Consider the following 27922-nt stretch of genomic DNA (forward strand, 5'->3'; position numbering starts at 1 on the left):
TGGGCCTAGGAGTCAGAAGGTCATGGGTTCTAATTCTGGCTCTGTCACTTGTCTGCAATGTGACCTTGAACAAGTCACACACTTCTCTGGGCCTCACCTAGGTCTTCTGTAAAATGGGAATTGAGACTGTGAGCCCCATGTGGGACAGGGACTGTGCCCTACCAGATTTGATGGTATCCACCCCAGTGCTTAGTGCAGTGTCTGACACAAAGTGCTTAACAAATGCATAATTATTATTATTATTACCACTACTTTTGGGAGGACAACCCCACCCTTTATCCTCAGAGCCCATGGTCAAACAGGTCCTGAAAGAAACCCAAAGGGATTTAAGCAGACCCAGACTTGGGAAGTGAGTTGAACTGGTTTTGTACTCTGTAGCCTTGGGATCCCTTGAACCTTCTCAGTTCAGAGGTCCCATTTAACTACAAGATAAGCATCTGGCCGATAGTATGTTCATCAGGCCTAGTGACAGTATCTTTTCAAACGTTTATTATAATACTCTATAATAGTTACTTAATTCCCACAGGGAATAGATAAGTCCTCAGCGCTTTTGCAATTCTGTTCCTTAGGAATAAATCCAAAATCTTGATTGAAACTTCCGTTACCTCGGTTGCAGCCTTTAATGTCATGTCTTGTTTCTTTGGCGGTTAGCAAGGTTAAAGAAGAAATGTTTTCCCTGTTAAGAAATTTGAGTTGGTAAGTTTGAAAGCATTTTAGGTTCTTTTGACGTCCTGTTCATTTTCCACATTAGTATTGCCTAGTTCGTGGGTAAATATCTGTACCTGGGGCAGAGAGAAAGTTTGACTCAGCATATTTAAGTCATTTCTACATCTCGTTTTGAATGATCTTTGTTCTTTCAGGAAGAAAGGCGAAGGCTGAAAAATGCAATAATCATCCAATCCTTTGTTCGGGGGTATAGGGACAGAAAACAGCAAGTGAGTATTTTCTAAGTAATGAATGATTTCCGAGGCAAATGTTTGTTAAACTAGCTTAATTGGAAATAATTTTATTGCTACTAGGAAATGAACTTAATGTGAGAGGATTGATTTCTCCCTTGTCTCTCAGAGTGTCTCTTAGTTGTAATGTTATTAAATGTGTTAGAAAAGGAGATCTCGATGCATGTTGGGTTTAGTCATAACGTGTATTTTAATGTTAATGTAAAACATTGAACATGATATTTTTGCACTAAGTAAAGAAAATGAAATGAATATTTTTCTAAGGTTTTATGGGGCAGTATTTTTCTTAATTACCTAGCAACTACTTGTGAAACTAGATAACAAAGTATAAACATAGGACAGAAACTAATATCAAAGATTCAATAGAAGGAAGCTGTGGAAGATTATATTTTAGTAGGTATTTAAGAGCTGTATATTACATCAAGTTTTATTTGCCTTTCAGAGATTAGATAGCAACTATATGGTCTGTCAGCAGTTTAATTGTCAATAATATTCATTTCAACTCTAAATGAAAAACAGTTTAAAATGTATTCAGGCCATAAAAGTTTTTTATGGTTTTTTTTTTTGTTCTTAGTATTCCATCCAAAGAAGCGAATTTGATCGCTGGGCTAATTTGGCACAGTCTGGTGGAACCTTTTCCATTGCTAGTGGATCTAACTTGACCCTTTTAGCACGGCAGCTTCTGTTTTTTTACAGACAGAATGAAGATTCAAAGCGATTGGTGAGTATGAACATTCACCTTGACTTACTGTATTTTGCAGCTCCTCCACTTTATGCAGTTGAAGTTTTAAGGGATCAATCAAGTAAATTGTCTCCTCGCACCTTCCAGCAAAAAGCAAAACAGAAACTATTTGGCTGTTTCGTAGCCGGTTGCAAATATCTCCAAGGACTGGTAGCAGGGTGCTAGTATGGTAAAAACCATCTCCTTGCTAAAGCAAAAATGTAATCGTAGTCCAACTTTTGACTCGGTCAGTGTTATGGAAGTTCTAATACCCTTCTTTAGGTGCGTGAACTGTATCAAAATTGTGAAAGCATACCAATCAGCAGTATTTATTGAGCGCTTACTATATGCAGTGCATTGTTCTCAGAGCTGCGAGAGTACAGATGCAACAGATATTCGAATTCAGTTGCCAAGTAAGACTCAAGTATTAATGTTGTCTTTTCAAGATGAACATGTATTCGTTCCTTAAAGATCTCTGTTTAGCAAGCATATAACTGAAGCAAATTTAGCAAAAAAATAAAAAAACCTTGGATGTGGGGTTGTTGCCCTGTGGGTTGTCTTCCTAAAAGTTAAGCAGATATATCCTACATACTGTAAAACTGTGTGCTCTGTTGTTCATATCTTTCATGTTTTAGGCTACACTGTTGGTATTTTGAGGTTCCTTTTTTTTCTCCTAGAGCGCTAACCGGAAGGGAATAGATGGAATCCATCCTTAAATATTTTCTCATGTTAAACCATCTTAAGAATAGAGGTTGTTATAAAAAAAAAAATAAATCCAGAAAACCTCCGTGTTTTAGTGTTTCATCATATTTCCCACTTCAAGTCTGTCTAAATTTGAATATATTTTAGAACATTGTATTTGTCGCTCCTACAATACCACTTTGGCTTCTTTCACAGTGTGTTTATTGTACATCCTATCTTTATCTGTTAATAGATGTAACAAATTTTAGGGTGGAGTACATGTCAAATAATGCAGAAAGTGTTGTACCCATATTCATGAGAAAGTGTGGACATGTAGCTCGAGGAGGGACCTTTTGGCCTGAAAACCTGTGTTGGTAGGCAAAATAAACTAATTAATCTCAATGAATTATTTCCACCCAACTTAAAGCACAATCTTTTTTAACATATTAAGTAAACCAGTATTCTGTTGTGCTACTGTTTTTAAAGGTTTTGTGATCACAACATTTCGATCAAAGGAAATTTGTAATATAAAGACCACAGAAGTTGCTGAGTAGCCCATTTAAAATTGGCAGTATTTAGAGCCACACAATATTAAGAGAATATTAGCGAAGCAGCATGGCTTAGTGGAAAGACCACGGGCCTGGGAGTCAGAGGATGTGGGTTCTAATTCCTCCCCCGCCACTTGTCTGCTGTTTGATCTTGGGCAAATCATTTAACTTGTCTGTGCCTCAGTAACCTCATCTGTAAAATGGGGATTAAAAGTGTGAGCCTCGTGTGGGACAACCTGATTACCCTGTATCCACCCCAGTGCTTGGCACAGAGTAAGGGCTTGCTACCACAATAATAATAATAATAATAGTTATTGAAATAGTAGTAGGATTTCTTGGAAGAAAAGACCAAGGGGTAAAAAGTAGAAATAAGGAGTCTTGTCAGAGGGCAAAATTTGCAGTTCTTTTCATAAGCAACTTCCTTTTTAGATTTAATAGTAAATGATTTCATGCTTCTCAGAAAGTTGTATCCCTGAGAATTAAGGAAATGCCTCATTTGAACTAAAAATCAGTTAATAGATTCACCTTCTGTACAAAAATGAGAAGAATTTTTTATTTCGGGAAGATTCAGAGTAGTTGGGTGTCATTTGTGAAGTGATTCAAGTAACAAAATATCTAAAAGATAGATTTCAGCTCTTGACTTTGTATCGAGAGAGACTAGTGATCAAGGGTGTGTCGACATTTTGGTAGTGCTTATATTTACAGGCATTTCCATAGTCACTATTGCAGATAAATTTTAAAATGCTTATCTCTGTACTCATTGTAGACATTTCCTAATTGTAGAATACATCTTTGCACTCAGTATAGGCACGTCCTCATTGTAGAATACTTACTTTTTTTTTAAAGAAAGTACAGTTTTGCCTACTGTATAGATTTAGGCTAAGGATAGTTTTTTCTAGTAAAATTTGGAAAAATGTTATTTTTTGCCTTGAAAAAATGAAATTGAACATAAAAACTGGTTAATATGTCAAAAGTAATTTTGTACCTAGATTGGGTCAATTTAACTTCTAAACATAGATTGCATCATGAATGACTGAATTAATCCTTTATATTTTTATAAGTCTAAAATCATAATTTCTGTAATTTTGCTCTTACAGATATGGATGTGTCAGAATTTAATTAAACAAAATTCTCAGTTCGTTAAACAGCTGGATGGTCCTGACAGACTTACTTGCTTATTCCAAATAAAAAGGCTGTTAGGCCTATGTTGCAGGTAAAGCTTCTCTACTTATTGCAGAACTCAATTTGCCAAATATTAATTGAAATATTTTGCCTGACCTGGGGTGGCTTTCGTCCCTCATTTTCAAGGCTTGTTGCAATTTTTTATGGCTTTTGAATTTAGCAACGGAACTTATTGGAATGAAAGCTGTCGATTATGTTTCTAGAAGTGTGTGCATTCCAGACTAATGCAGCATTCTTTGCCCTGTACAAATCTCTTGAATCTGTATCAATTTCAAAGGCATACTTGCACAATATTTTAAATATTGCATGTAGGTAGTGTAGTTTCTGTTGTTTTGTGAAGATATGCCTAAATTACATAAGAATAGGGAAACCACCCCATATTTTTTCTCAAACAATTAAATGATGATCTTGAACTGAAACTTTGTAAAGATCATCTTTTAATTTACAATGGGAATGTTCAGATTTTGAGTGAGATTGATATGAAACATTTTATTTTTACAAAACTTTTTATTGTAATTGAGTTTCACTAATACTTTTGGTTAGGAAAGCACTGAGTTCCTTAAAGGTCTAACATTTAAAAAATATAGCCAATTAAATAAAAACTGGTACATCGTGATGTCAGGAAAAATGGGACCCATACCAACTGGATGTGGACTTATCAAATGACAGCTAATTATCAAAATACCTGGTAGTTGGACTAATCTGACAAGGGAAGTGTTTGCAGAATTTGGCTTCAGAGCCAACTGCTTCTACCCTTCTCAGATTCCTCACTAGTTTCCTTTTGACACGGGTTGTGAGCATGGATCAAGGATTAATACAGTATGGTGAACTACTTACAGCTATATTTATTGTTGTTAAATAGATATTTAAATTTCTTGGAGGTGACATTCCTTCATTTGTGCAAGAGTTTTTACTGAACCTCCACTGGATGTAGAACACTTGGTTGGGTGGTAAGCTCTTTGAAGGCAGGAAGCATGTCTTTTTTTTGCGTAATAATAATAATTATTATTATGAGATTTGTTAAGTGCTTACCATGTGCCAAGCACTGGGTAGATACAAGCAAATCGTGTTGGACACAGTCCCTGTCCCACCTGCGGCTCACAGTCTCTATCCCCATTTTACAGACGAGGGTACTGAGGATCAGAGAAGTAAAGATATTTGCCCAAGGTCACACAGCAGACAAGTAGCGAAGGAGGGTTTAGAACCCATTACCTTCTGACTCCCAGGCCTGTGCTTTATCCATTACACCATGCTGCTTCTCCCCTGTGATCCCAACTGCCTAGTACAGTGCTCTCCACAGAGTAGATGTTTAATAAATGCTGTTGAAGATGATTGTGGGGAATTCTAGAGGAGAAAATAAGGAATGTTCCTGAAACAGTTCATTCGTTCATTCAGTTGTATTTATTAAGTGCTTACTGTGTGCAAAGCACTGTACGAAGCATTTGGAAGATAAAATATTACAATATACTGGGCACATTCCCTGCCCAAAATGAGTTTACAGTTTAGAGGGGGAGATGGCCATTAATGCACATAAATAAATTACAGATTTGTCCATGAAGGGTTTATAGTCCCATGGAAAGAAAGGTTGAGGAGAGGGAAAAGTCCATTCTAGGCCTTGGATCAAGGTATTAGGTCAGATTCCCTGTTGTCATGGCAATCAGCTAAATGGGGGTGGTGAGGGAAGAGGAAATGGGCAAACCAAAGGCACAGCGCTCTCTGGGAATTGCAGTTCCAGATCATGCACGCATATTGGGAGACATTCCAGTGTGTAGATTTCCCCCAAATGCGGAGTCGAGTAAGCAAAGAAGGTTAAAATGTGGTATACTGACAAAAAGTGTCAAAAAGAGACCTACTTCATCCCTGTCATGGATGTCAACTTGAGCTATTTTCCAAACTGACTTATTCAGGCTTTTGCTGCATTCAAGGATGATTCAAGGCAATTTCAGTCAGACCCTTTGTGAAAACAGCTCTGATCTGTGGGCTTGTGAATGATAATAATTTGAGCTTTTGAAAGTGAATACATCATTGGTGGAGTGGACTACTTGGTATTAAGGATGTAAATTGTTTTTTATTTGCAGGTTACTGCAAAACTGCAACGATGACAGTTTGAATGTTGCACTGCCTATGAGAATGCTTGAGGTATTTTCATCTGAGAATACTTACTTTCCTGTTTTACAAGATGCTAACTATGTAGCATCAGTAATTGAACAAATTTTGCACTACGTGATTCAAAAAGGTCAGTAATAATAAGTGTATTTGTTAAGCGCTTCCTTAACTTACTGACTCCAAGGCCCAAGCTCTTTTGTGAGAACTTCCGTAGCCTCTGTAAACCATAAATAAATAAAGTCCGTACTTTCTCACCACACATTCTTATAGCTTTAAATTAGTCATTGCTTTGAAAGAGAAGGCTAAGAGGAAAACAGCTCCGGACACTGCAAACAGCAACCATGACAGCACAGCAAGGGGCATTCTTTGGGTGTGTAGGGTACATTTAGGACTGTGGGATCTGCATTGGCCTTTTCAGGTACAGAGATATCTTCAGGCACTAAGGACAACTAAACGTGTCATTGTAAACAGTGATTAAACAAGGATGTATATAGCATTTCTACCTAAATGGGGAGGGATTTCTGGGCTCCAGATTCTGGGATTTGTTGAACTCCGAAAATTCAGTTACTTGTTTAATTTGAATGGAAAAATTGGTGCTTAAAAATAATGATAGTAATTATGGTATTTGTTAAGACTTACTGTGTGCCAAGCACTGTTCTAGGCGTTGAGCACTAACTCAATTCTTACAGAAACTGAAGCTTTAGAGAAGTTAGTGTGCCCTTTTATAAATTCATTTGGGAATTTAATTAAAGGACTCTGTATGAATTGTAAAACACGGGCTTTTCCTCCGGAACCATTTATATTAATCATACTTCTAGTCTTTTTGCTGATTATCTTACTCTTAAGTGATTTAAACAGGCCCCTTCTGCACAAAGTGCTTAAATTCTAATCGTTTTAACAGGTGAAACATACATTGTTTGCATTTTTGCTTCTTTTAGGATACTACAGGTCCCTTTACTTGTTAATTAATAGCAAGCTTCCATCAAGTATTGAATATTCTGATGTATCTCGAGTTCCTATTGCAAAAATTCTGCTGGAGAATGTTCTGAAACCATTGCACTTTACTTATAGCTCCTGTCCAGAAGGTGCAAGGTAAGAATGAAACAAATTGGAGAATGGACATATTTCTCTGTTGCATTTATACCATCTATTCAGTACACATAGCTTCTCTAAGATGCTACTTACGGATTGTCTCTGGGAATTTATACTTTTGCAACCTCATTTGTTTGGGGAAAAACATTCATTTCTGTTTTGAATGTCGTCATGTCCTTTGTGACTAATTCAGAAAATATTTTTTACTGTGTGGTTTTGGAATAGCTGCCTTAATTCTGACAGTCTGGGCATAGTTCTTCAACCTTCCTTAGAAAATGCAATTAGCAATATTTAATTTAGTCAAAGGAAGAATTTCTTTGTTCGGCTAATCATTTTAATCATAACCTAAATGAATTTATCAATATTAGGCTATATTGTTTCATAGAAAGTTTTTTATATGTAAATTTTCATGATCATCGTAAAGTAACTAATACGTTGGTAAAAAGAAACAACTTTTCTTTTTCAGACAACAGATTTTTGCGGCCTTCACAGAGGACTTTCTCGCAGCACCTTTTACAGATCAAATATTTCATTTTATCATTCCAGCATTAGCAGATGTACAGACCTTATTCCCTTATGAACTCTTTCTGAATGCACTATTGTTAACAGAGAGCAAACGTTCAAGAAAAAGTGACAGAGCACCATGGCTTTTCTATTTTGTTTTAACTGTTGGCGAAACTCACTTGGGTATGGAAGATTTTTTTAAAAATTAGAATCCATATAAATGGCATATAGTTTAAATATGCTTTATTAGTCATAGTGTAGGAGGGAGTCCACAACAGATCAAGGAAAAATGCTGCTCCTATAATGTACTGTAGTGATTTACCCAAAAGAGTGCAAAATAGTGATGTTGATGACTAGAGGTTTCAAAAGCTTGGGTTTTTATTATCAGTTTTATTATTATTAGCAATATAATAATAATAATGATAATGACATTTGTTAAGTGCTTACTGTGTGCCAGGCACTGTACTAAACGCTGGGTAGATACAAGCACATTAGGTTGGACACAGTCCCTGTCTCTCATGGGTATCGGCTGTCTTCAGCCCCATTTTACAGGTGAGGGAACTGATGTACAGAGAAGTGAAGTTGCTTGCCCAAGGCCATACAGCAGACAAGTTGTGGAGCCAGGATTAGAACTCAGGTAGTGACTCAGGAGTTTTAATTTGAGTCTTTGGAGATGGGAGGAATTTTTAAAAAAGGATTTGGGGGATATTAAATAGTTTTTATAAAATTCCTTTTTATTCAAATGCATTTTAAAAGCATGTATTCCAGATTAATTTTTTGGGATGGTTAGAAGTATTTTAAGGTCCAGTCCTTTTTATTCAAATTAAAATAAAGTATATAAATGTAGTTTTGATGCTAAAGAAACAGGGACTCAAATGGGGACGTTTCCCTAGGCAACTGAGTCAGGAGGTTAGTAGATGAAAGAAAACTGCCCATTCTCCCAGCTGCCTGGCTCAGTGGCTAGTCTGGATAATCCCATTAAAAGCATCCCTGTGATGCTTAGTTTATCTCTAGAGATAACATCCTTGTTAATAATGTAGATGGGGATAGTTAACAGACCTGAATACAACTTTATTATCCTATTGTCTTTTGTCCCATTGTGTTTATGTAGATTTTTTGCCCCAGTCAGACCCTTTAAAAAATACAAAAATTTGCCATAGTAAGGGAATAGAGGATCACAAACCAGAGAAACTCACAATAATTATACAAATGTATGATATTGGGAAAAATTTATGAAATTCATAAGCATGTTGTTACAGTAAGATAAAACCATTTAAATGTCTCTTGTTTTTGGAAACAGTTGTTGTCCTCCCCATGTGAAGCAAGTATCCTCAAATATCCATGATGAATCAGTGTTTCTAAAGAGCTATTTCAAATCTATTTTATACATAAATTGCCAAAATGATTTGTTTTTGATGTAGCTAAATAAATGATCTGAAATGACATCTAAAAAATCCTTGCTACTGTGGGATGCCTCAAAAAAATGAAACCTACAATTATCTGTAAATTGGAAATCATATGTACTTAGGTTGAATCAAGAAGAATACGCCTTTATATTTTAATTTCAGTCTTAAATTGTGGCTTTCTTGCCTGAGTAGGATTTAAATGGATCTAATATAAATGAAATTTTCCCTATAGGGGAAGTGTGTAGTATCCCACAAGTGGGTCCATGTAAGGATAAAGGAAAATTTCTGAATAAAGAATGGGGCTTCTGTGGAGAGTGTCTGGAGAGAGAGACAGACAGATGTGCTTGCGCCTTGGAAAGTGCCTTTGGCTTGTGCCCCCAACAGAGTGAGAGGAGCTGTCCTAGGATGGAGAGTCTGAGAGTGGGATGTAATGATGTCCCTGGGATTTCTCCTTTCTCTCCCTCCCTTTCTTTGAAATTCCTCTTGAATGTGACATAGGTGTGTGTAATTTTAAATGAAGATGTATTCAAATTGTCTTTTAAAGGAACTCTTTCAGAAGAAGGACTTCTTGTGTATTTAAAAGTCCTCCAGACTTTTCTTTCTCAATTGCCTGTTTCAACTACGGGAGCAAACTGTCAGGATGCAGCCAGTGACTCTGAAGAGGAGGATGAAGAGATTGATAGAACAATGACCACATCTGTAAGGAGTATAAAGATGCTCAAAACTAGATTGTATGTGTGGGAAAACATGCTCAATGACCTAGATAATGGCTTTTTAGCCTGTGGTACTCTGAGTCCAGAGCTGCTGGTGAAGAAGATATTCTTTTGGTTTTTTTAATGGTATTAAGTGCTTACTATGTCTCAGGCACTGTACTAAACATTGAGATAGATACAAACTAACCAGATTGGACACAGTCCATGTCTCACGTGGGGCTCCCCGTCTTAATCCCCATTTTCCAGATGAGATAATTGAGGCATAGAGAAGTGAAGTGACTTGCCCAAGGTCATGCAGCAGATAAGTAGTGGATCTGTGATTAGAACCCAGGTCCTTCTGACTCCCAGGCCTGTGCTCTATCTACTAGGTGATGCTGCTTCCTATGTTTTTTTTCTGACCAAAGGATAGAGTCCAGGCAAACTCCCTGAATCATCCTTGGATCAGAGACCAGGAATCCCCCGAGTTCTTGCTCAGAAATCCAAGAATAAGGGTATCTAAAATTTGGACATTTTAAATATCAAGAGTTAGCTGCTTGGTTTGAAAATTTTTATGAAATGCAGAACAAAAAAAAACACCTTTTTGCGATAGGGTACTTTTAAAGACAGAACCCATTGTAGGAAGTAAACATACCTAAAAAGAGCTTCCCGGTAGTGTGGAAAGCAATATACCTGTGCATGTGGGATTGTAGTGAGGTTTTAGATAAAGGGAGAAACTGCATCTCAGGTTTTTGAGTTGTTCTAATCCAGTGTCGTTAATTGAGCAACTTCTTGGTATTTTTTTTAGGGGGATGGTAGAATATCAATACAGTACATAACAGAGGAATGCCTAAAGAAGTTGGATACAAAACAGCAGACAAACACTCTTCTGAACATGGTCTGGAGGGATTCTGCCAGTGAAGAAGTCTTCACACTGATGGCATCTATCTGCCACACCCTGATGGTACAGCACCGAATGGTGGTGCCAAAAGTCAGGCAAGTACACCACGGCATTTAATGAGCAATTGTAGTTGTGGAAAAGCAAGTATTAGATCCTCGATTGTATACTCTAGGCTTATGTATGGGTATTCATTCATTCATTCTTTCAGTCGTATTTATTGAGCGCTTACTGTGTGCAGAGCACTGTACTAAGTGCATGGAAAGTGCAATTCAGCAATAGAGAGAGACAACCCCTGCCCTCACCGGGCTCACATTCTAGAAGGGGAAAGACAGACATCAAAACAAGTAGACAGGTATCAATATAAAGAAGTAGAATTATAGATATATACATATCAAAGCAAATAAATAGGCATCAATATGTATCTGATCCACTCTTGTTAGAAAATAGCATCTTAGAAGTATCATCTAACGGCTTGAAGTTAAAGTATTATATTAAACATCCTCCCCTTCCCCTTCCCCTCTCTCGCTCAGCTCTTTCCCGCTCTCTCCTCTGTCTCCTCCCCCCCTCCTCTCTCCCGCCCTAGAACCCCACTTTACCAGCGCTACCCCTCTTCCCCCTCCCCCTACTCTTCCCCCCACCAAACCCCCTCTTCACCCCCTCCCCCCTTCTCTCTTCCCCACCCATGCCCCATCCCAGTCCTCTTGTCCCACCGCCACCCCTCATCCCCCTCTCCTCGTCCAGGGCCCCGCCACCTCCTTCCCATCCAAACCCTCCCCCCGCCCTTCCCCCCTCCTCCCCTTGCACCCACAGCTACTTTCAAGTGTGGCCTCTGGAACCCCCGCTGTATTACAGGCAAGCTACCTTTCATCCATGACCTTTTCCTCTCCCGCTCTCTCCTCCTCCTCGCCCTTTCGGAAACGTGGCTCTCTCCCGAAGACACGGTCTCCGCCGCCGCTCTCTCCAGCGGAGGCCTCTCCTTCTCCCACTCCCCCAGACTCACCGGTAAGGGAGGAGGTGTCGGCTTCCTCCTCTCGCCCCGATGCCGCTTCCGCACTATCCCTCCTCCCCCCTCCCTCTCCTTCCCCTCCTTCGAAGCCCATGTCATTCGCCTCTACCACCCACTCCAGTTACTTGTCGCCGTCATCTACCGCCCTCCCGGTCCCACCTCCGACTTCTTCAACCACCTTGACCCCTTTCTCACCTTCCTCCTCTCCTTCTCTCTGCCCACTCTGATCCTTGGAGACTTCAACATCCATACGGATGTACCCGACGACTCCTCTGCCACGATCAGGTCTGAGCTCCCCAAAGTCACCCCTCCGCCTCTCCTCTCCCCCCCAACAACCCCCTCCCCTACTTTCCCATCCTTCCCTGCAGTATCCTCAGAGGAGATCTCCTCCCTCCTCGCAAGTGCCACCTCCTCCACCTGCGCCTCGGACCCCATTCCCTCTCACCTTCTTAAAACCATCGCCCCTGCCCTCCTCCCTTCCTTAACTTCTATTTTTAACCACTCAATCTCCAAGGGCTCCTTCCCCTCTGCCTTCAAACATGCCCACGTCTCCCCCATCCTAAAAAAACCCGCTCTTGACCCCACTTCCCCCTCCAGTTATCGTCCTATCTCCCTACTACCCTTCCTTTCCAAAATCTTAGAACGAGTCGTCTACAATCGATGCCTAGAATTCCTTAACTCCCATTCTCTCCTAGACCCCCTCCAATCTGGCTTCCGTTCCCTCCACTCTACCGAGACTGCTCTCTCTAAGGTCACCCATGACCTCCTTCTTGCCAAATCCAATGGCTCCTACTCCATTCTGATCCTCCTTGACCTCTCTGCTGCCTTTGACACTGTCGACCATCCCCTCCTCCTCCATACCTTATCTCACCTTGGCTTCACGGACTCTGTCCTCTCCTGGTTCTCCTCTTACCTCTCTGGCCGATCATTCTCGGTCTCCTACGCTGGAGCCTCCTCCCCCTCCCATCCTTTAACTGTTGGAGTTCCTCAAGGGTCAGTTCTTGGCCCTCTTCTGTTCTCCATTTACACTCACTCCCTCGGTGAACTCATCCGCTCTCACGGCTTTGACTACCATCTCTACGCAGATGACACGCAGATCTACATCTCCGCCCCTGTCCTATCCCCCTCCCTTCAGGCTCGCATCTCCTCCTGCCTCCGGGACATCTCCACCTGGATGTCGGCCCGCCACCTAAAACTCAACATGAGCAAGACTGAGCTCCTCATCTTCCCTCCCAAGCCCGGTCCGCTCCCAGACTTCTCCATCACCGTGGATGGCACGACCATCCTTCCCGTCCCGCAGGCCCGCAATCTCGGTGTCATCCTTGACTCGTCCCTCTCGTTCACCCCACACATCCTATCCGTTACCAAGACCTGCCGGTTTCACCTCTACAATATCGCCAAGATCCGCCCTTTCCTCTCCACCCAAACGGCTACCTTACTATTACGGGCTCTCGTTATATCCCGGCTAGACTACCGTGTCAGCCTTCTCTCTGACCTCCCTTCCTCCTCTCTCGCCCCGCTCCGGTCTATTCTTCACTCCGCTGCCCGGCTCATCTTCCCGCAGAAACGATCTGGGCATGTCACTCCCCTTCTTAAACAACTCCAGTGGTTGCCTATCGACCTCCGCTCCAAACAAAAACTCCTCACTCTAGGCTTCAAGGCTCTCCATCACCTTGCCCCTTCCTACCTCTCCTCCCTTCTCTCTTTCTACCGCCCACCTCGCACGCTCCGCTCCTCTGCCGCCCACCTCCTCGCCGTCCCTCGGTCTCGCCTATCCCGCCGTCGACCCCCGGGTCACGTCCTCCCGCGGTCCTGGAACGCCCTCCCTCCTCACCTCCGCCAAACTGATTCTCTTTCCCTCTTCAAAACCTTACTTAAAAATCACCTCCTCCAAGAGGCCTTCCCAGACTGAGCTCCTCTTCCCCCTCTACTCCCTCTGCCATCCCCCCCTTTACCTCTCCGCAGCTAAAGCCTCATTTTCCCTTTTTCCCTCTGCTCCTCCACCTCTCCCTTCCCATCCCCACAGCACTGTACTCGTCCGCTCAACTGTATATATTTTCGTTACCCTATTTATTTTGTTAATGAATTGTACATCGCCTCGATTCTATTTAGTTACCATCGGTTTTTACGAGATGTTCTTCCCCTTGACGCTGTTTAGTGCCATTGTTCTTGTCTGTCCGTCTCCCCCGATTAGACTGTAAGCCCGTCAAACGGCAGGGACTGTCTCTATCTGTTGCCGACTTGTTCATCCCAAGCGCTTAGTACAGTGCTCTGCACATAGTAAGCGCTCAATAAATACTATTGAATGAATGAATGAACAACAAAAAAATCCAAGTTTGCCTTATCCTTTTCCCTGCATTTGTGGAGGTATGGAACAGAATCAATGATCTTTGTAACAGTTTTTTTCCATACATTGTGGAAGTTAACAGATACCATCATTATTATTGCTATTAATTTAGCAATAACTTAGGTTGCCTGACAGAGCTTTAGAATTTTTTAAAAGTAAGTATCCTCTTCCCTGACTTGATTGCCATTGACAAATTATTGCTTAAGTTCTGGTTTTTCTGTGGTTTTCAAAATGGGTTGGAATGAATTTGGAAGAAAGACATGCTACATATTTTTTTTTATGACCTTAGGTGCCAACTTGGTGAAGGGGAGAAGGTGATGAGAACTGTTTCTCCCTGACATCTCTGACATTTTTTTGCCCCATTCTTCCCCAGCACGTGGGGTGATTGATTTTGTCAGAGACCGATCTAGTTTCCCTGCTGCTCCTTGAAGCTGCAGAGCGTTGGCTGAGAGTAAAGTTTCAGAATCAGTTGCCCCACTTTTCCAACAGGAAGGAGGGTGGGAAACTAGCTTCCAACTTGGCTCCAGAGTGTGGGGCAAACCTCTACCCTATTGAGACTGGGCCAGAAGCTCCTCTTCCCCCAGCTTGGCCCCAGACCCTGGCAGAGGCAGTGAGGGAGAGCTAGCCTCTGTTCCCTCAGCTAGCTAGAGAGCCCAGTAGGGCGTTGGGTACTGACAAGTATTCCTCCCCTCTGCTGGGCCTGGGGACTAGGGGACTGATCTCTGGATTCCAGATGGGGGATTTCACTGGGATCATCTGGACCCGGCTCAGGGTCAAGTGAAACCTCTGCTCTGGCATGCCCCCAAGTGGTACACCCTTTTGAGCACCCTTTCCCCCTAAACAATCCTTGCTTCCATATTTGCCTTCATCTCAGAATTAAGTTTTGCATCTCGGTGTATGGTCAAGAGCTTTTTTCACCCACCTACAATAATAATGATAATCATTGTGGTAATTTGTTGCACACACAGTGCTTAAAATATATCTTGCACAGCCCCTGTTCCACATGAAACTCACAGGCTAGGAGGGTAAACAGGTATTTAACCCCCATTTTACAGCTGTTAAAACTGAGGCACAGAGAAGTCGTGATTTGTCTAAGGTCATGGAGTAGGTCCATAATGTTTCCTTTAGGCCATTCTGCTTCTATGCCATAGCTCCAGTCACCTTTTCAGTGACTTGGTAGAGTAATGTGAAATTGGATTTCTGATAGCCACCTAGAGATTTCCTTTGTTGCCAGGCTGGAAGCCTGACTCTGGTCAAGTAATCTGGGGGTTTGTTTAGGAAAATAATCCAAATCGCTATTTGTCAATGTAACAAAGACAAATAACTGGAGAGGACTGGGAAAAATTGGACAGTTGCTTAAAATAGATTTGTCAGATGTGTGGTTTTCAGAAGAGAATTGTAGCCAGGTACCAATGAAAATGCTCTAGCTAAACAATGAAATAACCCAGTACAGGCATCCCCCTTTATAAAACGCATTGACTTTCTCACCAAGGCAAAGTTTACCTTCGTTTAAGCACTTCCCTTCCCATCCCTTTGAAGTATTTTAACTGAGTGGATAGAGTAATTAAAACCCATTTCAAGTTAGCATTAGATAATGACAGCCCCTACTTAGCATAGGTAATGAAAGACCTTTTAATACCAAAATGCCTTTTTTCAATGGATATGAAAAATAGCACTTTGAAAGTTAAGTATTGTATTTACATATGTACACAAAAGCATTAAATTCAAAATTTTGGTGGGGGTATATTTTCCATTGCCGTTTGGTCATGTAATATTACTGTGTTTTATGAGTTTTTTGAATTCACTTTACATTATTTTCTATGGGAAATGGCACATCATTAAGTACTCTTTAGGTTAAGCACTCATTTTATGGAATGGACAGTGCTAGCCCCATATAGCAGTAGTGTTAAATGGCAAATTTAAAATATTCTCTCTGCTATATGCATCTCTGTGTATGTAGTGGGACATGTAGTAAACAGTGAAATATTTCTTTGACTAGCAAAGCCTAAAATTTGAGAAGTTAAACCAAATGTAAGTTTGGAGCCCATGATCTGCTGAAATTGCCCTGTAAATAGTGATACAGCAAACTAATTAGGTGCTATCTTAGCTCACTGATGTTTATTGCTATTATAGGAAGTAAGATGTCACTGAAACTGTGATCCTTGATTAGGGTAATTAGCTCTTTGTAGACTAATTGCATTAGAGCAGGATGTGAAATCTGAAGATCATAGCACCTGAATTAGGACTCCTGTCTTTTATTGTTGCAAAGAGTCCATTGCCTTGGTTAGTAATTACTAGATTTAAATGTATTTGCTGCTCAGACTTGAGATTTGGTAGTGAACTGTTTCCTAAAGATGTATAACCAGTAAAGAAGCCATCTATAGCTGTAATTATGTGAGTACAACATCTATTTCCTCTAAGAAGCCACTCCTGAAATTTTGTAATTTTAAATGCAAATCTATTTTAAATTAAATATTTAAACTGTCTTCATAGTTCCTGGCAGTGGTTTATCATATCATTTATCATTTCAGTTTTTGGGGAAATTGGTAACAATTTCCTTCCAATTTTTTTTTTCCAATAACCACTTGAAGAATTTTTTCCTCCCATATTAACTCTTCTCCAGTGTTTCTACTCAATTTCATAATCACCATTTTATATTACACTTTTAATTTTAGCTTATCAAAACTTATAGTATGCTAAGCGGCTATCTTTGTTTTGAAGTATTCTGTGAAATCTTTTCCTTCCATAGTTCTGCTTTGATAACTTAAAACTTTTCCAATGTGTTTCCAATAATCCATCAATCAGCCATATTTATTGAGTGCTTATGTGCACAGTATTATTGCCTTTTTATCAATCAATCATGTTTATTGAGTGCTTACTGTGTGCAGGACACTGTAGCGAGCATTTGGGAGAGTACAACACTCCCATATAACAGATACATTCCCTGCCTAAAAGGTTCCTTTCCTTGTTCCAGTAACTCTTGTTAGAGATTCATCACTGGTCATGGTTGTAGCTCCTGCTTAACTTTGAAATTAAATGAGTGCCCAATGCAGTGTCCTCTTAAGATGAAAAGTGTAAAAAGGTTGTCAGTTTTACCTAGCAAAATGTCCTCCTTTTGCAAGTATACTGTTTTTACTTTTTGAACTTCTAGATATTCGTTGGGGATGTAAATTTCATATCTGGGCCAGTTGGTGTTTACTGTTCCTAAAGGATTTCCCAAAGGGAAATTAGTTTGGGTTGAAATTTTAGCAATGCAATAATTTTTTTGCAATGTCATAAGCCTCACAGCAGTTATGTAAATATCCTTATGCTGTACTATTTCCCCTTTGTGTAATTTATGTAGTATCTGTCTCCTGTAGATGGTAAACTCCTCATGGGCAGGGATTACATTTTCCAACTCCATTTTTCTGTACTTTCCTAAGTGCTTGTTACTGTGCTGTGCACAATTACAGTAAGTGCTTAATAAGTACCATTAATTAATAGATTAAGCTGTGGCCTCAGGGAATGTTTTTAGGTTTATGTGAAGATGAATTTTTCCCTAAGACAAGTTTTCTCAGGAGCATCCAAAATGCTTTTCTTCAGTGTGGTGTTTTAAATTAGTTATTAATTGCTTGGTGTCACAAAATTCTTAAAGGAATCTATTTCAGTAAAATGAGATGAAATCACTACTTTTGTCCATGCTTTGCATCTTTGGAGAGCCTGCCTATAAAGTTGAAGGGTCACCTATGTCAATAATAGGACTTTTGTATTTTCTGAAGAGCTCAAAGTTCATTCTCATGTTATCTCATTGTTGCCAGGTGGGAGGGACAGATAGCTGCATTATTTCTATTTTACAGATGAGGAAACTTGAGGGGTAAAAAGCTAGGGACTTACCCCAAAGATCAGAGTCAGTGGTGAGGTTAGGACTGGGAAGTATGTCCATTAAAGATGAAAGTATTTTCTGGTTAGGTGACTGAGTAGAGCTATTACCTAAGTAGGTAGGCCCTCAATAACCAAACTTTGTGTTGCCAAGATTTAAAACAAAACTAAAACAAAATAGCAGTGTGCTGAGTGTGTTATAATTGAGCAGGCTAAAACTGCCAGAGGAAGAGATAACCACTGAAGTCTAGCTAAGGAATAAAGGTTGGCATAGAAAGTCTTTGGTTAATCTTTAATGAATTTTTGAATGAGAGTTTAGTCTTCCTGTTCCAGAATGTTACATTCTTTTAGAGAAGTATATGAGAACATGAACCTTTTATCACTTTTTCTTGTTAAAGGTAGCATTTAATGCTAGTTTTATTGGTTCTCAAACTATTTACTTCATTTTATTGATTATGTTTCTAATCCCTTAGTAAACTTGGGGGTGGTGAGGTCATGTTGCTAGATTGCTTAAGAACTCAATGGAAATTTATAAGTGGAAATGGATTTTTCAGGATGTGCTCCTAAACAGAAGATTCGTCCATGAGACCAGCTGGAGGAAAATATGTAACTTGTGGATATTTCTGTTCAGATATTGTTTGTATTGGGAATTGCTGTATTTGTTGAATATTTCTCTGAATATGTATTTCTCTAGAAATAAATTCAATCCTTTTCTTGGGATACCCTACTGCACTTAGTTATGCTACTGTAGCTGACACTGTCATGCTTTGAAAGAGCTTCAACTCTGCCATTTTAGGTAATCTACTTTAGGGGGAATATTGTAATAGAAGTTTGGTAAGGCTTTTGAGGTCTGAAATTGGAAGTTGGTTTAAGTGAACAGTATTCTATTAACCTTTATTGGTGTGAATTGTATGGGAGGGCAAAAACAAAATGCACTGGTGAAATCAGAAATATTAAGGAACATCATACAGCATTCCTAAAGTGCTTTGTCTAAACTAAGGAACATCACACAGGGGTCTTAATCTTTGTCAGAGTACTTAATATTTTGTGCCAAGGATGAGCTGCCTTACCCTGCCTTATTAAATAGTGTAACTTGGAGAAGTGTAACAAGAGCAAAGCCTTTGAAATGTGTTGGTGTTCCCCAGTGGCTCCTAAGTACTACAGTATATAGTAAGAATGTCCTAGTGATGAATAATCTTTAACACTGGGTTCAGGAGTTCATACTCCTTCTCCTACCCACCTCAAAATTGTAAGGAGTGATTATTTAAATAACATTGATGGAGAAATTAAATTCAAGTTGAGGCTTATGTGTGAAATATGACACTGTATTGACTGTCGTTTTCATTAAATTTTACTTAAAAGATAGTATGAAGTAGGGGCTCAGACCAGGAGGTTAACAAATGACTTTCAATTAGTAATTTTCTATAATGCGACTCATTTCTTAGTCTTGCTAATTTTATCTCGATAATTCACAAAACCAATAAATCTGATTATTGAGGTAGTAACTAAACTTTTTGTCTAGTTGTGTATTTTAAACCAGTGTATCCATATCATAGAAAGTATGTGTTTTTACAGTCTACTAAAAGTAATTGTAAGATGAAACTCTTATTTAGAAAGAATAACTTCCAGAAACTGATTTTAAAATATTATTGAAATACATATATTAAATGTTCTAATGAACTACAGTTTTGACAGTTTTCTGTTTGGTTTGTTCAGCTGCAAGTGCTATATTATTGTATTTTGAAGCCCTGCTAATCTCTTCACATAGGAAGACAATGTGTTAAGAAATGCCATTGTGATTAGGAGAATCTTTCACAAACATTTTGTTTAGGATTTCTTTTGCAAGCTTCCCTTTTTAAGGACAAGCTATTGTTTGCAGTAGGATTAGGGATATTTTTCCTTGTAAATTTATTTCAGAGTTGATCTATTTATTTGTTTAAAATTGGGGCTGCCACGGGTTCATATACACACATCCCCATCCCCGTTTTAAATTTCAAAAATTTACTAGAAATTTGTGAGAACCCAAAATTTAGCCATCTACTTTTAGTATGTGCAAGTTTACATAACGTGTAGTGTGTTTCCTACTCAGTTGTAATTTTGTCTCTTGGTCCTTGGAACCTTGCTGAACAGAGCAGCCCTCCTGATGACTCCCTCCTGGGGTTGAAGTGATTGATCTAGGTAAAATATGGATTTTTACCTTTTTTGTTTTTAAAAAAAACTTTAGAGTGAAAGATGAAAAAAGCCTTCAAAAATCAGTGAAATCCAACAAATATCACACATTAAATTTTGTGCCTCTAAAATATCCCATCTTTGAAAGTGGGTGTCCAATTTTAGGGGTTCCTCCATAAGGTGTATTTTCACTATGTGCTCTGGTACCTGTTAGGAAAGCAGGGAACTTCGAACAATGCTTGTCTGTCTGGATAGAACTAGATGTTCTAGGGATGTTAAAGAAGCAGTAGGCACAGCTAAAGGCCAAGATGGGATACTATAATGGAAATTTTCCTTAGTGACAAATTCAACAAGACTGTACAAGTAATGATATCAAGTTGTAAGAAGAGTAGTTAAATGGATCATTGAATGGCAGCTGTCTTTTATCTTCTACCTGTAACACCTTGCCATTCTTAGCAAGTGTCAGAATATGCTCCCTAGATCCTGGTGACCTTTGCCAGGCTATATGAGTCTGTCTCATTGTATTGTATTCTCTTCATTAACTTAAATGGCCTCAAGGGGGAAACTGGTCCCAATTTATGACCTAGACTGAAAGTCTTGGCTCTAACTAATTAACTTATAGTGTTGCCTCAGCTAAATAAAGCTTAATGGATCATTTTTAATCCATTCCATTCAAGAGAAAGAATTTGACACCTCTCCTACCCCTTCCCTCCTTAAATAGAAATCAAAAATAACCTTAAAATGAAAAACTCCAACATCAACTGATTTTCAAAATTTAATGCATTACCCGTTTGAGAATAATTATATTCCTGGAGAAAAATCTGTATCTTTGCTCATTGCACATGTCAATGCTACCAAGATTTTCTAATAATTTCATAAATATAGGTAGTCATAAATAGTGTAGAGATTTTCATACAGGACTTATGGAAGCTTTAAAATATGCCCCCAGATGATTGAGCAGTTTAATAAACATTCAGATTCATTTCATAGGCTGCAAAATGAGAAATTTTTAATATAAGGTCATTGTTGAATGCTTATTAGGCCTATCTCCATGCTTGGAAACAAGTTCCAAGGCACAGAGGCCATATGCACACTTGTTAGCCTTATAGGAAAAAGAAATGCATAAGAAAGGGTAACAGTAGTTTTAATCCAAGCGAAATCTTGATTTAATCACTTATTACAACAGTGCCTCTGTTTCTTCGTAATGTAGTGTGGTTCTCACTCAAACTATGCTTATTATATGAAAATTTCACCTATAATTGCTTGTGAAGTTTTCATTATAACGCAGTTAAAGAAAACATGTAACAACTATGACTGAATTTTCTCATTTTATGTAGGTATAACAGTATATAAAATAGTATTGGTGAAAAACAAAAGCCCAAAACTGTAATAATTCTTATTAGTTCTGATAGCCTTCTAAAACAAAATTAAACACCCCCAAATTTCTGGGTACCAAAAGGCTATGGATTATTAAGTGGAGAATTGATTAGAAATGTTTGGCCCTTTATTCCTGGGTACTCACCATGCTTGTAATTTTTAGGAGATGATAAAACAGATATTAAAAATAACTTACAGAGGAAATGTGCTCCCAAAGTGAGCTTTCCAAGGAATGTGGAGGTAGTAATTGCTGCTGTAGTTTCTCTCAAAAACTGGATTGACTTAATCACGATGAAACATCCTAAACATCTTGAAGTGTCCCTTCATTGTTACCTGGAGTTGTACGAGATGGTTTAAATCTTAATGGAACTTTTCTCTGTTGTTATGCGGTTTGCAGGTCAACTCCAGGTTTCAGGGCCTGAAAATATGCTGAACTTTAAGCAGTTACTATAAACTTCTTGTGTGATACTAATGAACAAATGATAGATAGAAAAGGTTGTATTATAAATTTTTTGTATAGCTATGGAAAATTGCAGTTATTTGAAACTGACATAGTGTGTGTAAAAAGTACTTAATGTGCTTTAAGGGAAAGGGCCTAGAGTGTGGTCCTTCTAGTTATGACTAGGTATAGGTCCTTGATAGGGTAGGATTTTTTTGGGAGTTGAGACCCAGAACTCCAAGGGTCTAGTAATGATAGTTTAGTGTCTTAATTTTAGGATTAGGTTGAAGTTTTGCTTGTGTTGATTTATGTAGTTCTTGAAAGGTTTGGATAATTTTATACTTTCACTGGGCTTCCTGACATTGGCTCATGAATTGAAAAGCCATTGCCGTCTTTTAAAATAAAAAGGCAATGTAAATACAGATGGCCAAAGCACTCCGGAATCAAGCAGTGATTTCCTGAGTTCATGTTGGACTGTACACTTGCCTAAAGGAAAACAATCCTTCTTTAATCATTGGTATTGAATGCTTTTGTGTGTAGAGCACTAAGCATTTAGGAGAGTGCTCCTTATTTCCAGAACTTTGCAATCCCACCAGCGTGGCTCAGTGGAAAGAGCCCAGGCTTTGGAGTCAGAGGTCATGGGTTCGAATCCTGGCTCGGCCATTTGTCAGCTGTGTGACTTTGGGCAAGTCACTTAACTTCTCGGTGCCTCAGTTACCTCATCTGTAAAATGGGGATTAAGACTGTGAGCCCCACGTGGGACAACCTGATTCCCCTGTGTCTACCCCAGCGCTTAGAACAGTGCTCGGCACATAGTAAGCACTTAACAAATACCAACATTATTGTTCTTAGAGAAACCAACGTAGTAAGGGAGCTAGTTACATTAGTCTTAGAGCAAACAGGGAAATTAAGGACATTCTCCCACTGGTGTGGATACTTAACCCAATCTCCTCTTTATTACAGTAATAATAATAATTACTGTAGTATTCATTAAGCACTTACTGTGTGCTAGGAACTGTTCCAAGCGCTGGGGTGGGTACAAGCAAATTGGGGTATCTGTGATACTAACTCCACACCTGCCCTCTCCCTTCTCTTCTTACCTGGTGTCCCCATTCTCACCTCTTTTTCCATTCCCTTTCCTTATACCCCAACTGTTTCAGGGTGAAACAACAGAAAGATTTTTTTTGGAGGGGAGGAACACTGCGGGACATAAGGAGAGGGTTGAAGTTTGAGAATCATTGATTTTGGATGTTTATATGCATAAGCTATCGGGAGACTGATGAGCGCATATGTTTCCTGTCAGTGATTTACTGAGGAGGTTGAAGCTTTTCCTTAGTCTCACATCAGTTAATTTCTTCATGCCTTTGAGATTGCATTACCAGGACTGCTTTTTGTTTAGTGGAGTGGATTGCCTGATGTGGATTTCAGTTAGGTTCTGATTTCTAGTCTTGGGTTTGGGAACAGTTCTCTCCCTTCATAAACAGGTAAGCATGTACTGCTTATATGATGCCGTTTGTTAAACGTGGTATAGGATACAGTGTAGGTAACCATGCTCCTTGAAAGAGCGGAGACTTTTCGAAGCACTCGTGGCACTGTTTTTGGTTCATTTTCAGGTCCTTGAAGATACAGGAGAGCTTAAATCTCCATCTGGGTTCTGGAAATGACATGGGAACTGAATATAGCAAGAACAGAGAGAGTCTTGGGAGACATCCCCACAGTGCTCCTAGGAATATAGTAGGTACACCTTGGGTATCCAGAAAGACTGGAGGGGGCTCAAGAGGAACTTTAGGGATCCCCATTGCTCATGTCATCACCCCCACTGCTGGTGGAAGTGACAAGGGCAGGGAAGCATTTCAATGGCAGAGCTCCCTGAAGTTCCCAAGACAAAGCTTCTAGCTTGTTTCTAGGTAGCAACTCCAGGTGGTGTCTTGGAGACCAGCACAAGGAAAGGCAGCAGGCAAAGTGGGGAGCCATATTACCTATCTGAGAACCCCCTTGCCCTTGGCCCTGCACTCTTCCTCTCCCTATCACTTTTCTTGCTGCCCCAGAAGTTGGTTCAGACAATTGAGATTGCTGGAGATGCCTGGGTCTATACAGTGACTTCCCAAAGTCCACTTTTTTGTGTAACTCATTAAGTGGAAATGTATGATGTGGCATTTGAAAGAACACCAGTGACACTGAACTTTGGGGCAGCTGTGGCTTTAAAGGCCCTTGGTGGCCAACATTACCTTCCACTTCATGCACATGTTCAAGTTGCTTTTGGTGCATTTGCTCTCTTAAAGCACCTGTATTCAGACCTTGTCTTTCAATCCTCCCCAAAACAGAACACCTCTAAGGAGTGGGTTCAAGAACTGACCAAGGGACCTTTCCCTCTGTGGAGAGTAGGACCAGCAGATTTGTGTTCTGCAAACAGTAGATGCTCAATAAGTAACAGGCTTGCAAGCTTGCCGTAATGTGGATATTTAGCATACTTTCCTGTAGATATCCTATTTTAGGGTGTTTGCTGTGTAGAAATAGAAACCTTTATAGGATAAAGTAGCTTTTTTATCATTCATTTGCAATAGACAAAATAAAGGCAAAAATGGATTCAGGGGAAAAAAACAAACCCGGTACTTGCTACAAGGTTTTGACTGTCATTTTGAATTTGTAAATTGTTGAACAGTTATTTTTTTTTTTAGACCGTTCAGTCACCCTGAGTGGTAAATCATATTGGAGGAATTTTGTAAGACTCTTTAAGATCTTCAGATTAAAAGTAAATTTTGAGAAATTAGTAACCAGTTATGTTAGAGGAATGAGAAACATTTCTTAGTGCCTTACAAGTAAATGTTATTGCTAAGGCTCATTTGAATTGTATTGTCCTGAATTTTATGTCCACAAGGACTCTCTGTTCCCAGGGAACAATTATCTTAGCCAGCTGCTTCCCATTTGAACTGGTAAAGTATTATCAGAATAAAAACCACATTAAAGACAAAGTAATATGATACTTATAGATATATCATTATGGAAGTATTCTATTATTTGTTATAGATGTAGTTTAAAGTAACTGAAAAAAGCAGAAGAATATTAGGTTGTGAATGTATGGCTGCTCCTAATATCCAGTGCTTCTTCTTTTAGGCTCCTCTACAGTTTAGCCTTTAATGCCAGGTTCCTGAGGCATCTCTGGTATCTAATATCTTCAATGACAACCCGGATGATAACAGGGTATGTATCATATTGTTTTGCAAATTGAGCTCAAATAAGTATGAAGAAGTCAAATATGCTCGACTGAGTGGATCAAAATGGACATATTAAGTTATTTTCATTATTTATTGCCATTATTTTTCCCAGCGAGAAAAGGTATTGGAACCATTTACTTCTGTTTATACACTTCTCTCAGGCTTGTGGAGAGAGTTAGGATTTTTCAATAACTAGTTCCCATACACCAGAGCTGGAAAGGAGTATAAGGAATGGAGACCTTATGCAGCTGTTAAAAAAAAAAAACAAGCAAAAAGTTAATTCCTCCACTAATCTTTTCCTAATGTGTTTGCTCTTCTTTTGTTGTTGACAGTTGAGCTTCTACCATATTCTTATCATTTTGACCCTAAGCATTGTGGTGAAACGTGTTACATGGAGTTCTTAGAGAAAATAAAAGATTGCTGCTTTTATCATCCATAAGTGGAACATTAATCCTACAAATAGTATGAGTTTAGTAGAATAGTGTATAAAATTCTCCTTCTACTAGGAGTGAGGTAAGAAGGAATCCCACCAACTTTCTGATAATACCCAAATTGGGGCCCAAGCAGAAAAACGTTTAGGCAAACTAACAGGAGTTGTCTGCTTTTCAAGATCCAAATATGGGAAGAAACTTCAGCCTTGAGTGACTTCTAGATTAGACCATTGGTAGGAGCCGAACCCCACGTCATTGGGAGCCTTTGATAGGAAAGGAGCCAATTGGAGGATTTTGGTTTTCTGGAAATAGTAATTTTCTTTCTTATCTTACAGAGAATGAATAGTCTATTGGACCTGTCTAGTGGCCAGATTATTTCTCTGGCTGTGCTAAGGCGCAAACTGGTTCTAGCCTCCTCTCCTGTTTTTCTAGTAGTTGTTGAGGTAATAGGCTCTGGATAGTAGTTAACAGTGCAACTCAGTTTCCCTGGCTGGATGGTTAGATTAGTGGACAAAGAGATTGGGAAGCACAAAGACACGAAATTTTCACTTGTCTATAGCAGAGTCTCTCATTAGCAACCGAGTTATTACTTGTGGGTCTACTTGGTTCTTCCTTATTTGATAACAACTGGCCCTTTAGCCCGGAAGTGGAGGCATGAATTAAAAGAAAAATAAGATGTTAACATATCAAACATTCATAAGTAACATTTAAAAGGTGGAAAACATTGGAGCAGGTAAGGCATGAAGGCTTAAAAGTAATTCTTTGCTTTTTAGAAGGTTTGGAAAATTGAGTTGTGTATTTACGAAAGTATTTCATTTTACATAGCTGTAATTTGACAGTTGCTAAACTCAGTAACTTGACTTGAGTGAGCACATTAAACAAAATGAGGCTGTTCATATTTATGGGAACTTGAGAAGTGTTTAATAGGTCAGTATCCCTTATTTGCCTGTTCCTTTCTCCATTGGGCATGTCTGTGTGTGTGAGAGAGAGAGAGAGGTCTCATAAAGAAAATTTATGCAATGTGAAGATGTGCTTTATTATAAAAATAAAATATCAAAATAAGAAATTAATCATAGACTGCTCCACTCCGGATCATTATAGGTCATTTAGTTCATTTCCGTACTCATGGGGTGGTCCCTTAATTGATTCTGGCAGGCTGCAAATCTGCCCACCCTCAGCATTTAAGAATATGGATATATTCAATAATTTATTCAATTATTGGGCTATTTCATCCTGCTATATTTATATGGCTTCCATGTTCTTTCAGCGAGGCTTAGTGGAAAGACCATGGGGTTGGGAATCGGAGGACATGGATTCTAATCCGCACCCTGCCACTCGTCTGCTGTGTGTGTCTTTGGGCAAGGCACTCAACTTCTTTTTGATTCAGTTACCTCATCTGTAAAATAGGGATTAAGACTGTGGGCCCCACATGGGACAACCTGATTACCTTGTATCTACCCCAGTGATTAGAACAGTGCTTGGGACCTAGTAAGCACTTAACAAATGCCATAATAATTATTATTGTTAATATTAACTTAATAAATATTATTGTTAATTATATTGTTAATATTGTTAATAGCATAATAGTAATGCTATTTATTAAGTGCTGAGTACAGAGCACTGTACTAAGTACTGAGAAATTAGAAATGGTCCCTGTCCCTGGGAGGGGACTCAGTCTCAAAACATTAGCGAGTATTCTCCCTGTGGGCAGGGAGTTGGTGTTTTACTTCTGATGTTGTCTTCTAAGTACATATTACAGGATTTCAGTCTCAGTTAAGTGCTCCATTCATACCATTGAATGACTGATTTTGCTTTTGAGGCTTAATTCTGTGTTTAAAAAAGTGAGACTCCTAGCTGTCCCACATTCCCTAATGACTAGCTGTCCCACATTCCCTAATGGCTCCAATGCTATAGCATCTGTGACTTGTATCAGAAAGTGTTGCCTAAAGGAATGGAGCCTAAGGCAACTTCTGCCACTCACAGGGCCATCCCTAGATGGGTGCAAGGCCACTAACCCAATGCAGGAGAGGTAGAAAGAGTGCTTCTGAGTCTCCCCCTCCCTCATTTCAATGTTACGAAGAGGCAGTGGGTCTCATAAGGCACCTCCCATCTCCCCCTTCCATGCCGCCTCCCCCCCCACCCTGAAGATCCTACACCTCCAAGAGAGTTGGACCTCCAGAGAGCTACAGTTTGTGGGGCAGCGGGAAGAGAAAAGGAGGGGTGGTTGGTTTGGGGCTCACAGGAGTTAGGAATGCCAGTGATTTAGACTCAGTTGTGGTATGGGACTTCTCCTG

The 27922-nt window shown here is 39.5% G+C and overlaps 1 protein-coding gene across 1 annotated transcript in view; it reads left to right on the forward strand.

Annotated features, from left to right (window-relative positions):
• UBE3C (ubiquitin protein ligase E3C) overlaps positions 1 to 27922 on the forward strand; it is a 107302-nt gene that overhangs the window by 16958 nt on the left and 62422 nt on the right. The window contains exons 3-11 of the mRNA XM_001510706.4: positions 861 to 935; positions 1531 to 1677; positions 4004 to 4119; positions 6167 to 6324; positions 7133 to 7286; positions 7753 to 7973; positions 9741 to 9895; positions 10694 to 10881; positions 25097 to 25183. Of these exons, the coding sequence (XP_001510756.1) occupies positions 861 to 935; positions 1531 to 1677; positions 4004 to 4119; positions 6167 to 6324; positions 7133 to 7286; positions 7753 to 7973; positions 9741 to 9895; positions 10694 to 10881; positions 25097 to 25183 (1301 nt within the window). The remainder of the gene's footprint in view (positions 1 to 860; positions 936 to 1530; positions 1678 to 4003; positions 4120 to 6166; positions 6325 to 7132; positions 7287 to 7752; positions 7974 to 9740; positions 9896 to 10693; positions 10882 to 25096; positions 25184 to 27922) is intronic.

Source organism: Ornithorhynchus anatinus, chromosome 13, assembly GCF_004115215.2.
Source record: "Ornithorhynchus anatinus isolate Pmale09 chromosome 13, mOrnAna1.pri.v4, whole genome shotgun sequence".
In the NCBI taxonomy this organism is placed as follows: Eukaryota; Metazoa; Chordata; class Mammalia; order Monotremata; family Ornithorhynchidae; genus Ornithorhynchus; species Ornithorhynchus anatinus.